Raw genomic sequence first — 15855 nt, 5'->3', positions numbered from 1 at the left:
CAGCTCTTTATTCTTTTATCAGGTGCTGTGCAGGAGGATCCACACAATACCTCATATTCCTACTGTATTTGCCAATGCACAAAGAAACCTCCAAAGCATTTTTCAAAGAAGGGGCACACATAATTTATAAGTTCTGTTCCCTGTACCACTCTACTGTCAAAAATTTCAACAGTATTGGATTTGAATTAATTATAATTTTTTATTAAACAATGTGTCTACATATAGATATATGTACTTTGTTCATGTCAGAAATTAGAGATCTGCCCAGTAACTTGTGCCGCACTGAAATGGCATTCATTATGCTGAATCGTCACAACCCCATGGGTGAGAAGCAGGAGGAACCCAAATATGAAGATCCCATCCTATTGTGATGTGCAAATTCTCCTTAAATGCCTAACCTGTGCAACAAAGGATGGAAGATAATAAATTAACTCCAATCCCCATTACCGTTACTAAAAAGCATCATTTTTTACAAGTTGGAATCTTTCATTGGGAGAGGAAGGTTTAATTCAGTTTACAGTGCCCAGAAGTCACTAAGAGTAACAATCTGTTGTTTAAATAAATTCTGATAGTCTTTTGACCCTTCTTGCAAAAAGATGTGTGTACAGGAAACAGGCTATTATGTTGTTGCAGCAACACAATCAAATCCAGTAAGCACAAATTTTACTACACGAAAGCAGTACTTCTGAATTAACTGGCACTGAAAATTGGGTTTAATAGAATTTTCCATTGATTTCCTAAACTTGTATGAAAGATGTGAGCCATTGTGGGGTCAAAAACAAGACTCAAATGGTTCAGCAAAGAAAACCAACCGCTGCTAAAGACAGGAAAACGGGAATTGCCTTTTGCCTTTGAATATATGTTTATATTGTTGTTATGTTTCTTCATCCGTGAAAAATTCTGCACTTCCTTCCATGAAAGCTGTAGTCAATGGAAACATTGTTTTTAGCTACTTCCTTTCTTAAGTCACTTTTCCTAAAAGGAACAGTATGAATCAAGAGGCTTTATGGTTCCATCCATTTTGAAGTTGTTTTCTCCCGGAGGAGTTAATATGGGAGTCTGTCCTTATTCATTTTCATACTGTGATCCACAGATTCCAAATGTTTACTCCTTAAGGTCTTCAAAAAATAAGTGGGGAAAAAAAAGAAGTCCACCATCAGAAGGCTCGCTCTGCTGGGGTCTTTGTCTTCCCTGGAAGTGTTGTAGGGTTCTGAGAATCAAAATGGGTGAAGGGCCATTGCTTTAGTTAAATCTTCAGATCAGAGCAAATTCCTGCTTCCAAATAGGATAACAGAGGTCACTTTTAAAAAAAAAAAATCCAAATGTAGAAGGAAAAAAATTAAGGGCTATTTAAAAAAAAAAAAAAAGGAAGTTTCTCTTGTATTTTGGATGTCTGTCCTACATAAAATAAAGTTTTTTATTAGCATGCATATCTATCACCACAGTACTCCTTATTCTGAATACAGAAGATAGAGTATTACTGCATCTAAATATGATTTAATTGGTTCAATTTACTATATATTTTTTATACTAAGTGTGGTTCCATATCTTGATGAGCCCAGATGTAGTTGCGCTTGTGGTTTACAGCATCCCATTGCTTGCGTTTTATTACTTTTACAAAGCAAATGTCTATCAATCATAGAGATAAATTAGAAAAAATTGTGCAAACATGACACATCGCTAAGATTTTTCCAGCATGCTATGTAATTATTAACCTGATTTTTGCCATTGAAAGAAGCCATGAATTACAGATAGCATGGGTGAAGTTAAATGCTTTTATATTAGATACATTTTGCTTATACAGTATTCTATAGGTATGGCCATACAATATAATTGAAGCTTTGTCAGCTCTGTAGCCTAGCAACAGATAATACTGTTAGGTTACTGAATTGCTCCTGGTTGACAAGTAGGGAGTATTTTTGTGTTTATCATGTTTGCTAATGATGGGATCCTTTCCAAAAGGCTTGTCTTAATCTTAATTAGAGTTTATCAGCAGAGGTCTGCATGACATTGTGCAGACACTGATTTCATAAATAATAAAAAGTGCAAGTGAAAAATTTGGCAGGAGAAGAAGATATTTAAGACCACTGATTCTTATAAGAGCAGCATGAATTTCCAAAATGTAATCAAGTTTGAACTGTGACTCTATTCTTTATTATCGAAACTTGCAGTACGCTCCACTGCAGTTTTGACAGCAATTATGAGTATGATTTATAAGCTTCCTGTTAGGAACCAGATCTGTTTGCACAAGAATCTTGATCATAAACATTACAAAGAACAGTAAGTCCACAGTTTTTCAGGGACATCAGGACCTTACTTTTTCCTTTGCATAGGAAGTTGTTTTGTTGGGGTTTTTTGTTTTGTTTTGTTTTAAGGGTGTTGGGTTTTATTCAAGCAGCAGAACTATTTGCACTGAAAGATGCAGACAAAGAAGAGAATCCTGAAATAACCTTTCCATTTGGTGGAAACTCTGAAGGTATCAGATAGCTGCTTCAGTGCCTGATGTCATTTGATAAAAAACTCATGCTAATGCAATTGGAATGTAATTTTTTGCTCTAGTTTGCACAATATGATATTATTTAACTTTCCCAACTTTCAATGATTAAATGAGCATTTCTAATTGCTTGCAATGTGAACTAGAAAAAGAGTTCAAGTAAACACATAGTGTTTAAAGGTATTTTTATTCTCTTCCTCTGCTTGATGTATACATGTTACATATCCACATAATTTTCTTTGGTTTAACCATAGATATGAAACAATATGTTGCAGGCTCAAGAAGCTTATTTTCAAATTCACGGAATCAGAACTAGACTTGTAGAGAAAATGGCTTTCCAATGTCACAAAGCCTTATGGTATTTCAGAAACTTTCCTTCTGCACTGGAACACGAGTAAGACTTTTCTTACCCCACCATGTAAAAACAGTAAGACCCTTTTCAGTACAAATGGATGACCAGTGTACTCACTATGGTCGAGAAGAGGGCCAAAATCCCCGTTCTACCATTGTCTTGCCTTCTCACCAAACAGTATAGCAACGACTTAATTTTTGAGGCACTGTGAAGTCACTCATGCCTGTTACTGCTTATCTGGACATTCTTCTTTTCTCTTCTACTGCATCTGTCTTAGGACTGAGAAACTTGGCCTGGTAAAGTTTTGGTAGAACCATTTCACCCCCATAAGCTTTTTTCTGACAAAAGGAACAGTTGGTTAAAATATTTCTAGCCAGCTTAGTCAGGACTTCATCTCATATAAATAACAGGCCTTTATGTTTCCTTATGAAATCTTCATGTCTGCAGATATTTCAAGCAAACATCTTCCCATCTCCTTCTCCATTGTCACCAGTACTTGGCAAAGACTTACATATTATCCTTTTGAAAATCTGTTGTTAACACTGCCCTTTGCTTTATGAAACGATGTTGTACACCTGAGAAATTACTGTGTATGTGTCAGTTGTGTCTTAGCTTGTAGAAATGTTTGCTTGAAGCAAGAAATTTTTTCCTGTTTTGTGACCACTGCCTGTAAGGAAGCCCAATCTCTGACAAGGATGTCTAGGCAGCATAATAATTCATATGATAGTCATGATTGTAACTTCCTATTAAATCTGGAAGCCTCTGCCAGGTTCTCTGCACACCATTTCCCTGACTGTGCAACAGAAAGCTCAAGAAGACTTCTCTTTCACTGTCTTCCTGCTGGGCATTTAGGCCAGTATATTTGCATTCACTGCATTAAGGGAAATAAAGTCGTTTGCATCTTTCAAAACAGCAGCTATTGCCTTACCCTGTGCAAGCAAGCACAGAGGGGGGCAAGGGGGGAGTGTGCTGTGTCCTGCCCCTGGGGGTGACTACTGCTACAGAGGTGCTATACTGCATTTCCAGTAGCTGAAAGAACGCGTTGTTTGGGAGTTCGTCTGGGGATTTAACTTAACGTGATACCATGTACTGATGAAAACATGGCCATATATGTCATGATCACTTAAATGCCTCATTTTCTATAGAGTGGGATGAAAGAAAACAAAATAACAATGTAATTCTTGGATCTGAATCCTGCTAGGCTGAAGGTTTGTATTGAAACGCAGGAGTGGATTAAACTTCTGTAGTTCTGACTTCCTTAAACAAGCCAAGCTAAAGATTGTTGTGCTTCCAGAGCTGTCACACATCCCACTCAGCTGTGTCTGCCGTAGGTGTGACAGCCTCCAGGAGCTGGGTGGAGCAGACAGCCGAGGTCACTGCTGGCTTCAGCTGTCCAAGTTTAATCTGCTGCTGGACATGAGTCAACACCCTGAGGAGCTCTAACACCAGGAGACTGAGTCAGCCTTTTAGCTGATCCAGACTGATTGCAGCTGGAGACCCAGTAATCAACTACACTTTTTTTCCACACCCCCCAAGGGTACAGCATGTCAAGTTGTTTGCTGGGATAGAGAAAATCTCAGTTGGTTCTTCTGCAGTGACTCATTTTTATTTTATTAAGAAATGCAGTGAATAATACAGTCTAGAATGAGCTCTTATTCTCTATTAAAATGTACCGAAACATGTTGGTTGATTATTACACCTTCTGTATATAAATAAAATAGAGGCATGTGTTAACAATGGAAGCCCTCTTCCTCCCAGAACACAAACCATGTGGTGTTTGCAGTGACAGTACCCCGTTTCAGAGTACCCAGTTTCAGGTTCTCAAATTGCAGCATGCGTATCATGTCTTTTTATCTACAAATCTAATTAAGTACACTTCCAGCATTTAGCCTGGTTCTCCCTTGAACAGGTTTTATACCAGTTTTAACTTTGAAGGCTTCTGTATATTTACTTCTGAGTTATATCAGGCAGTAAGTCAGACTGTGCTCCTCATATGTTTGAATTCCTGCTTGGGCATTAGGATTCTGCATTTGTAGACATTTATGGCACTATCTTCGTATTTCATCTTCTTATTCTCTGGAGGAAATTACTCAGATTTGCACCATTTAATGCTGTAATCTTGGAGGGTAGTAAACCTTAGTATGCTTTGGTCCCATTACGGTAAATTGTTTGTAAACTTTGGAGCCATCTTCAACTGCTGTATTACAGAAGGGTGAATACAAAGACACTTTTTTGCTTTGAAACTTTTACACCACTTTGAGGTCTGGAAACTTAGCTTTTTTTTTCCACTGAAAAGCATCATCACTGGTGCTGTTTTGTTTGCTCATCTTTGAAAGCTAATAGACTGGTTTAATTAATTGTCCAAGATTTCTCTAAAACAATGTCCTAATTCTTCCATTTAGCTGTGGCATATCATACACTGTTGTTATCTCCTCTACCAGATTTTTGCAACAAGTTGTTTTAAAACTATAATCTCGTTGAGGGGAAAAAAATGAAGTGCAGTTGAAAAGGCAGTTATGCCGAAAGATAAACACAGCAATATTACTTATCAAAACGAGTACAGTTTTTGCTTGCCTAATGAATACAACATATAGCTTTTTCTATATATACAAAACCTGAGGAAAAAAAAGCCTTATAACATATAAAGTATGCAACATTATTTCAGGCATAACTGTATTGGATATGTATCTAGGCCTGAGAGTGTAGATAACACAATATAAGTGCTTTGCCTGTCTAAACAAGTTAAATAAATGAGCATTCACTATCACATTCAAATACATTAGTAGATGTGCTCGCATAGTTAATTTTCTCTTTAATGCACTACACGTGACATTTGCAGCACAGAGCTATAGTGTATCTTACTGTTTGATGAAAGTTCTTCCACCTCCTCCCCCTTTTAAACAAACCTTTATTTGAATAAGCCTTTATGAAACAGATCTTTGGCATATCTTCTTTTCAGGAAGTTCAGTCAGTGTAAGCAGAGATAAAGTAGTCATGTTACAAAGAATATTACATAAGGGAAGATTTTTTAGAAAAAGAGGGCAGCAAACATAGGGAGGGGAAGAATGCCCTTAAGAGGAAATCTGATTTCTTTTTGCAGCTGTTCGGTTTTATTGTGCTGTGATTTGGTATTCAAAATAAAACAAACCTGGAGTTACAAAAAAATATACAGGAAGTTTGGTGAAAAATAATGATGAGAAAAGTACCATATAATAGATTTTCACTTATATCTTGGTTTTCATAATGCTGGCCTTTTAGGAGACAACATGAAAAATTAAATTAATTTTCATGACGCAAATAATAAGGAAAAGAATCCCCAAATATACATTGAAGATTCCCGTATTGATAGAAGGAAGACAGTAAAAATAAAAATTATTTGCCTCTTTATCTTAAACAAGCCATCAAAATTTTAAAAAGACTGTGAAGATATGGCACTGATGTTTTAAGTTCTGGAATCTGATATCATCAATTAAATCTTTCTGCTTTTATGTTTCCTGTAGGGGGGCAGCTTTGGTGTACCACGACCAAGGCCATATCAGAGGGCGAAGAGCTGATTGCCTTTGTTGTAGATTTTGATTCAAGGCTGCAAGCTGCTAGTCAGATGACTCTCACAGAAGGGATGTATCCTGCACGCCTGCTGGACTCAATACAATTGCTCCCTCAACAAGCTGCAATGGCATCTATTTTGCCTACGGCTATTGTGAACAGTAAGTGATGAATATTATTCTCTGGTGATTTTTTAAAACAGGAGTACTTCAAGGCACATATGAAGAGCTGATACAGCAGCAGTGAATTCAGGACCACAGAAACCGCATGACTTAAAACCCGTAGCTCAAAGCCTACTTTTGTTCCCCCACCATCTGAAATGAACTCACAGACATAAAAGGAGGAGTAAGAGTGGTCTGGCAGCTGGGCTTTGCAAGAGCCTCACCCAAAGTATCTGACCTGCCCTCCTGTGGAGGTTCTGTGATACACTCCCTGAGGCAATAGGATCAGAAACTGTTAAAAACGTAGATAAGATGGGCCTGCTAGCTCACAAAGTCCAGCCTTTGCTGCTCAAGTAAGCCTGTTGCTTACATCTGCAGCTTCTGGTAATAATTCATGATACCCAATGGAAAGAAAGAACACATCTCCTCAATGGCTGTTTCAGAATGCAGTGGAGATCATGCCTTATAGCAGCCCTGATTTATTGTAGTATCTCTACTCAATGTTGCTATCCAAGAATGTTTTATGTCATTTGGACATCAATAGACCCTATCATGGGCAAAATACAGCATGTAGTTAAGTGCTGTCCTTGGAGAGGAGGGACAGGAGTACCTGATAAGTCAGTTCCTGAACTGGGACAATTCAGCTTGAATTAAATTTAATTTCTTTAACTTTTTCTTATTGCCTTTAAACAGCCCTAGTTCCTTATCCTCCTCTCTAAGAACTTTTCAAATATATTAGCTGTTACCATGATCCTCAGCAGTCATCACTTAGACCTATTGAACATCTTTAACTCTCAGCACTTTTTAAGCCTGTCCATTTCGACTGTGTTGGAGGCTTCACCATGCTTCCCATGATTTGTAAATATTGTAATTAGATACAGTAAACTACTGAACACAGCAATTGCAGGTGTGAATGCACATGCCAGCATATGATCTGCCACTCAGGCTCACACCAAATAACATTGTGTCATGAACAGTCACACCATCTTCAAGCTTTTTTGACAGGACTAGTTAAAACATCTGTGATGATGCATTTCATTCCATGTTTCCCTTTCTCTCTCTCTCTCTCTCTTTCTTTCTTTCTTTCTTTTGATTGCTTGTTTTCTAGGGAAACAATCTTGATAGTTGCACATTTATTGTTACCTGTTTTAAAAGATAAACCTTAAGATATCCAAGTCATCCAAGTCCTCCCTTCCAGAGAGTGAGCTGGCATCAACGTCCAGCCTTTTAGATAAGTGCATTTGTTTTTACCCCAGCACTAGGGCTGCTGTGAGCTAACATACCTGTTCACAGAACCAGCAATTAACACTGTACAGGACCTCTCCAAAAGGTGTCAGAAGTCCCTGTAACAGACCACCAAGTTGTCACAGTTAGAGCAGAGCAGTGTTTCTAGACAACAGCTGCAAGGGAGCACCAGTGAGGAAGTTACTTTACCTAAAGGGCAAAGACTCTTTGACAGCTTGTTTCAGCTGAGGATATATTTTTCCTGCAAATCTATACAAGGCCAACTCTGGGCTTTGGCAAAATAGTCAGATTTCTGCAGCATCAAATTTCTGGAAACACCTTTGCTACCACCACTGCATTTTGCAGGGCCCTGGAAAGCTACACTGATCATTGCAACTTCTGCTGCTAAGAGGAGTCTAAGTTGACTGTGCATCAGCTCTTACTGTACAGGCTTAGCAGCAACTTGGAGTAACCTTTGTACTGTTAACTCAGAGGCTGCTAAAGTAGCAAGTCTCACTGTCTGGGACTTTACACCCCAGTTCTGACTCTGTCTCTGACCAGGTGGGGCTGTTCCCACATTTCATTGTCAACTTGGTGAAATTCAGTTTCTTCTGTAAAGTCTTGAGCTAGATGCAAGTCCAGTAATATGCTGAATGCACCTCTAGATATGTAGTGGGACATCTCGTAACCATTCCCTTGCTAGATCTCTGGAAAGAAAAAATCAGTTTCTAGAAAAATTAAGTGTTGTAGAGCTCTGTTTTAAGGCTTCCTAACATTTTCTATTTGAAAAATCAAAATTAGAATATCACCTTTGGGTCATGCAGATTGAAAGTATCATTTCCTGAATTGATCCATTGAAAGAAACTGATTTTTGTTGTTGTTGTTGTTTTTAAAGAATTAAAACATTAACATCAAGTAGCCTTTATCTATTTTGCATCGCTTTAGGGGAGCAATAGTTTTGGATCCCATCCCTATACATTGTTCTCCCTGGAATTCTATCCTCTCACCGTGCAGAACTCCTCAAATGCATTTCCTCTGCATGGCATGTAATGGGAGTCATATATTCACCATGCATAACGGGAGCTACAGATTGTCCAGGCCATCTAGCCCATAGGAAATAAAGATGGCTGGAAGTCAAATTCATTAAGATAATCAGAAAGTTCCATTCTGTGGTGGAATGCAGTCAAATGAATTCAAATAGGACATGTTGCCCATATCAGAGTTCCCTATTATTACTTTTGGACTTTCTTTCTGTGGAAAAATGGTTCAACTTTTTTAAACCAAACTTTTCTGAAGCTAAAAACAAATGTTGAAATGTCAGCTTTCACATAAGATGCGACATTTCAAATCATGCAAGCTGTATCACTGATGTTTTAATACTGATATATACTGGAATACTAACTGCTCCATTAAATGTTTGTGTTTTAAATTCATGCACAATTATTCAGTGGCAAAGGGAAATGTGGAATAGTAGTGGTGAAAATATTTTATGCAAATTCATGAGCAGAAAAATAGACAAGCATTAGCAATGCAGTCAGAGATACAAACTAAGTGTAAATTTTGGCTGCATTTGTAGATATTTAACAAACAAAAGACTCATCCATTTCAATGGGTTGGAGTCTTCAACTTTGTTCACCCAAAGGAATTGGAACAAAGCAGTGATCCTATACATGTCAATATTTGAAATTAAACATAAATTGTCATGAATGATAATTAATTACATCATCAGCTACACGTGCCATATTTTCAGAGTGGCCAGCCATTCTTCAAGACTTAATTACAATCAGTAGTAGCTTTTTACATTCTGAAGTCAGTGGGAATTCTGGTGTTGGCCAAGATGTGTTTTGGTGTTCACTGCAATTGTCCATTCTCTGATCCTGAGGTTACCTAGCACAGTCTGGCTGCACTTATAATTTTATCCTCTCTTAGTCTCAAAAACAGGCGAGAAGTGTCCAGAGTAGTTGCAGGTAATGATCCTAGGCCCATGGTAACTCCTGAACTGTATGCAAGAACCTGGAAGATGTCAATTGTCTTAAACCAAAAGTGTGGAAGGGACCATTCTTATGATTTGACTATAAATAAGAAGTTTTGGTGCTCTTGTCTGGACCCTGTCACTGTTTAATTTACTACTGTAGATGCACCCTAAAGGGCTGGGATTTCTTCCTTGTTCTTACCAATAGGATGGCAAGTCTTTTGTCCTTATGAGACAGATATGCAACATCTACTGTGTAGGTGTCCTTCTGACAGAGTATTAACAACCAAATACTCACTTTGTCTAAATACACAGTATTCATTATTACTCTTCGCATGAGCAAGGTATGTAGTACCTTCAGTACATGATCAAAATGTCTGCTCCTGTTGCTGCTGGGAAGCACTCTGCAAACTCTGCGTTGTCTTCCCCTCAGGGAAGGTGCTGACACTTTGGGATAGAGGACAAAGAAAAAATGCATTATTCTTAACAAATATCCCTTTTGCATAGGGAAAAGTACAACAGTAACAATTTACGAAAAGCAAGAGAACAAAAGCGCGTTAGCAATTTGAACTGTAATATTATTAACAAAAGGAACCCAGGAAATGTTGCTCAGAGTGATATTACATTCAGCACTGTAGGATCTTAAGGAAAAACAATCTAGTCTGGCCTCCTGGATATCAGAGCAACAGGACTTGACAGTAATAAATGCATAAGCATTCTGAGAATATACATTTTTCAGAATGATCAGCAATTACCACTCAAAAAGTCCAAGGTCCAATGCTGAAAAGACTTGTGCACACAGAAGAAAAAGTGTAATTGAAAGATGTCACCTAGTGAGTAGTGATGTATTGGAAATACAGCTTAGTTCTTGAATTAGAACCGCATATTCACAACAAATAATTTCATTTCATTTTTAAATAATTGCATACCAAAAGCTTCTAGCTGCTTTTTTGTAGTAAATATTTTTTTAAATCTTCTTTTGAAAGAAAGAACTGTCTCCCACATTCAGTCTCTCACCTGAAAGTGACATTTTAATATACCTGTGGCTCTGTTTTCAGTATTTTATTAAATAAGCATGCATTTAATGGGGAAGTGAGGGGAATTAATCCAGCTGTGTTAATTGGTTGGCACTGAGTGCACCATGGCTAACCTGCACCTGGTTATATTTGCTTGTAGAGGACATATTCCCTTGCAAATCCTGTGGCATTTGGTATCGAAGTGAGAGGAACCTGCAGGCCCATCTCATGTATTACTGCAGTGGGAGGCAAAGAGAGGGGCCTCAGCTGTCAGAGGAGAATGAAGATGGTGCTCAGCAGATATCCAGTGTCTGCCCCTTTCCACAGTGCACCAAAAGTTTTTCTAACGCAAGAGCTCTGGAAATGCACTTAAATTCTCACAGTGGTAAGTACAGTACGTTTTCCTGGATTTAGCTATTTGAAGAATTATTCAATATACACATTCATTGGATCAATGTCTCTCCAAATATATGCAGGCATTGGGTGTAGATACTACCAAAATATCAACAGTTTCTTACCTGTGTTCTACACCAAGCACCATTCCAGCTAACCAGTGTAATTTCTCTTATCTAACAATCCTCATTTGAATGCTGTCTCTCTCTTAATGTGTGTATGCTCGCATACAGGCAGCATTTTTTTACTAGTGAAGGTGTGCTAAGGAATCCAGACACAGAATGCTGCTGCTTGGTCTCTACGCTCAATCAATTACTTCAGGATTTCATCCACCAAACGTGAGTCTGCTAGACTACAATCTCCATCTACACTGTTTTGCTGTTCAGTGGAGAAGTACATGCCACCAAAGAGCAAGTCCTGAACTGTGTATGATCTTTGGGTTCTAGAACAGGCTTCTTAGACAGGAGGCTTTAAGGACCAGGGTCCAGAACTCTGTGTCCTTTTCCCAGGACAAATGTTTCGTAAAAACACCTTGTTTGATAACAATATTCTCTTTTCTTCTTACAAATATAAACTGGGGAGAGTATTTTAGAATCATAGAATCATAGAGTCATAGAATCATTTATGTGGGAGATGACCTTTAAGATCATAAAATCCAACCATTAACGTAGCACTGCCAAGTCCACCACTAAAACATGTCCCTAAGTGCCACATCTCCATGTCTATTAAATACCATCAGGGATGATGATTCAGCTACCTCGCTGGGCAGCCTGTTCCAATGCTTGACAACCTTTCGGTGAAGAATTTTTTCCTAATATCCAATCTAAACCCCTGGAACAACTTGAGGCCATTTTGTCTCATCCTATCACTTTGTTACTTGGGAGAAGAGACCAATACCCACCTCACTACAACGTTCTTTCAGATAGCTGTGGAGAGCAGTAAGGTCTCTCCTGAGCCTCCTTTTCTCCAAGTTAAACAATGCCCGTTCTCTCAACTGCCTCTCATACGACTTGTGCTCTAGATCCTTCACCAGCTTCATTGCCATTCTTTGCACATGCTCCAGCACCTCAGTGTCTTTCTTGCAGTGAGGGGCCCAGCATCCCCAGGTCCTTTTCCACCAGGCAGCTTTCCAGCCACTCTTGCTCCAGTCTGTAGCACTGTGAGGGGCTGTTGTACAGGATCCAGCACTTCTCCTTCTTTGACCTCATACAATTGGCCTCAGCTCATCAGTCCAGCCTGTCTAGATCCCTCTGCAAAGCCTTCCTGCCCTCAAGCAGATCAACACTCCCCCACAACTTGGTGTCACCTGCAAACTTACTGAGGGTGCATTTAATCCCCTCGTCCAGATCATCAATAAAGATATTAAACAGAACTGGCCCCATCACTTAGCCCTGGGGAACACCACTTATGAATGGCCACCAACTGGATACAACTCCATTCACCACCACTCTTTGGGCTCATCAGTCCAGCCAGTTTTTACCCATCAAAGAGGACACCTAGCTCAGCCATGAGCCAGTTTCTGCAGGACAATGCTGTGGGAAATGGTGTCAAAGGCTTTACTAAAGTCTACGTAGGCAACATCCACAGCCTTCCCCTCATCCATTACGTGCGTCATCTTGTCACAGGAGATCAAGTTAGTCACACAGGACCTGACTTTCATAAACCCATGCTGGCTGGGCCTCATTACCTGGTTGTCCTGTACCTGTCATGTGATGGCACTCAAGATTATCTGTTCCATAACCTTCCCCAGCACTGAGGTCAGGCTGACAGGCCTCTAGTTCCCCAGATCCTCCTTCTGGCCTTTCTTGTAGATGAGTGTGACATTGGCTAACTTCCAGTCTTCTGGGATCTCCCCAGTTAGCCAGGACTGCTGATAAATGATGGAGAGTGTCTCAGTAAGCACTTCCAACGGCTCCCTTGGTACCCTTGGGTGGATCCCATCAGGTCACTGACCATTTCCCCTTGGATTATGGGGGCTTCACCCTGCTACCTGTCCTGTCTTCCAGCTCAGGGGGCTGAGTACCCAGAGAACACCTGGGTTTACTATTAAAGTCTGAGGCAAAGACGGCATTAAGTACCTCAGTCTTTTCCTCATCCTTTGCCACTGTTTCACCATTCATCTAATCAAGGCTGGAGATTCTCTTCAGCCCTCCTTTTGTTGTTAATGCATTTAAATAAACGTTTTTTATTGCCAATTACGGCAGTATCCAGATTAAATTCTACTTTGGTTTTGGCCCCTCTAATTTTCTCCCTGTATAACCTCATAATATCCTTGTAGTCCTCCAGAGCTGCCTGCCCCTTCTTCCAAAGTTGGTAAAGTCTCTGCTTTTTGCCTGAGTTCCAGCCAAAGCTCTCTATTCAGCCAGGCTGCTCTTCTTCCCTGCCAGCTCTTCTTTCAGCACATGGGGACAGCCTGCTCCTGTGCCTTTATGACTGTCTTCTTAAATAATGTCCAGCCTTCCTGGACTCCTTGGCCCTTCAGAGCTCTCTCCCAAGGGACTCTGTCAACCAGGCTCCTAAACAGGCCAGAGTCTGTCCTCCAGAGTTGCAAGGTTCTGCTGACCCCCCTCCTTACTTCTCAGAGAACTGAAAACTCTATCATTTCATGATCACTATGCCCAGGATGGCCTCCAACCATCATATCACCCACGTGTGTTGTCTGTGTCCATGTTGTTAAAATTATAGTACTAGATATACAAAAATTGGGATTACAAAATTCTGAGATTAAATATCTGGAATTCAGTGGGAAATTTATCTCCATCCCTGAAGGTCCTTTGTGTGTGTTGTTTGAATTTGGTTTGAATTAGGTCTGGAAACACAAGTTACAAGTTTGCAGAACAGTCTGCATTGGAGTTTTCAGTAGCAGAGAAAACCTACAAATAAGAAAGACTGCAGTGTCAGGCTATGGGTGTGTTGACTCTGTAGTGTAGAGAGCTGTGTCTGGAAAGGGGGAAGTGCATTACAGGAGTTTCTGATCTGTTAAAGGGATGGAGTCTAAAGGACAATAATGTGTGCTTTAGTCATGGAAGAAAGCCTTATTCAGCTACAGTGTAAAAAATCCTGGGAGAGTGGGAGTCTACTTGGTGGAGTTGGTGAAATGAAATATATTCCTCTGATACTTGGGCAACAATTAGAAATCTTGAAGGCACCATGCTGCCTTGAAGAAGATTGGTACCTCCATGAACAGGACTGGAAGATGCTGAGTGAGAAACTTCCTTATGCAGACAACACAGACAACATTTAACCATTCATTTAGAGGTCTGATCTTCTTGTGCTTCCAGACCTTAACTTTGAATATCAGGCTGTTGCCATTTTCTGTCTCTTGCCTAGCAAATATTTCACTGTTCAGTGAACCAGCAGAATAGTAGGAGCTGCTTCAACAAGAGCAGGTGAATGCAGCCCAGCATGTCTTACAGCCTAGTAATTAAAACCAGGTACTCTTCGAAGATAACAAATTAATTTCTCTCCAAGCAGAGGAAAATTCTGAAATCTTAGCCACAGTGTAAGAGTTGCTTCAGCTCTTTGTATTTAGTGATGTACTGTTGGCTTAGATGTTGAGAGGGTTTTCAGCCATGAGCTGTGAGTGACCATGTCTTCTTGCAATCCATAGATAAGCATCTGTGTTCCCTGAAAGACATAGGTCTGAGATCCTACTGAATTTCCAGTAAGAATCTATAGGTATTTCTTAGATCAGAGGCTAAAATCAGTCCTTCCCCTTCTTTTTGGTCATAAACTAGTCAGTTCAATAATTCTTGCTGTCTTTCAGAACCTGTCCATCTTTATTTTTCTGTACAGATTATCACAAGTTCTAGCAGCCTCTGCAGTGAGAACAAAACATTCCTTTTCCAAAACCCCTGTAAGCTAGTGAAATGTTTGCTTCAACTTCTGTTACTGTTCCTGATGGGGTCTATAGCAGACCCACACCAGTGGAGCATGGAGCCCTGACTGAAATTCAAAGTCTGTAGAGACACCCTACTGTGACTGTGTCACGTGGTGTGGAAGCATATGAAACACCGTCTTATGGCAGTGGAGAAGCAAAAGCTTCATATGGCCTCCTGGCAAAAAAGTGCCTGATGGGGAATGAGCCCTGATGAAAGTGCTGTGTATCTCCTCGGCTCCCTTCTGGCCTCTGAGGCCAAGAGTAGGTCAGGTTCAAATGTCACTCACAACTGTGGGAGTCACTGATGCAAGGGCAGAAGTGAGGACCTCCAACAACAGAGTGACTTCCCACAGATGGAGCCACAATATTCTTACAGCTTGATGTTGCCCAACTACCATAAACCTAGTTTACCTGATCAAAACATGGTATGTGTTCTGTGTAGGCAGAAAAAACTGGTTTAGATTCTGAATATCATCACTGCCGATACTTTCTCAGTTTTTATTGTCTAACAGATAGTCAGAATCTGTGTTGCTGCAGTAGAGAAATTCGGTCCTGTACCTTTTAAAAGCATTTTCAGTTTCAAAATACTGTGAAACCTGGGTGGGTTTTTTTGTTTCAGCAGTGGTTGTAAGATGGCTTTGAATGTGCCATCTTTGAATGTGTGATAGGGAAAGCTGAAGTGATTTCGTGAGGAAAAGGTGTTGTATTACAGCAGTAGTTGCCTACAGCCATTATATGTAGAAGAGAAAATGTTGGTGAAGCCATGTCTTACTCCTCTTCCTCCCTTCACAGTGGCTGCAAATCATCAGTCCTTTCT

General features: G+C 39.8%; 1 protein-coding gene across 3 annotated transcripts in view; it reads left to right on the top strand.

Annotated features, from left to right (window-relative positions):
• Positions 1–15855, top strand: part of ZFPM2 (zinc finger protein, FOG family member 2) — a 321611-nt gene that overhangs the window by 300853 nt on the left and 4903 nt on the right. For 2 of the 3 annotated variants that reach the window (XM_027800191.2, XM_027800144.2), the window contains 2 exons: positions 6347–6553; positions 10926–11150. In XM_027800191.2, the coding sequence (XP_027655992.1) occupies positions 6347–6553; positions 10926–11150 (432 nt within the window). The remainder of the gene's footprint in view (positions 1–6346; positions 6554–10925; positions 11151–15855) is intronic. The other variant, XM_027800247.2, reaches the window with a different exon arrangement.

Source organism: Falco cherrug, chromosome 3 (assembly GCF_023634085.1).
Source record: "Falco cherrug isolate bFalChe1 chromosome 3, bFalChe1.pri, whole genome shotgun sequence".
Lineage (NCBI taxonomy): Eukaryota > Metazoa > Chordata > Aves > Falconiformes > Falconidae > Falco > Falco cherrug.
The sequence above is the reverse complement of the archived record's forward strand: the minus strand, read 5'-3'. Positions and strand labels throughout refer to the sequence as shown.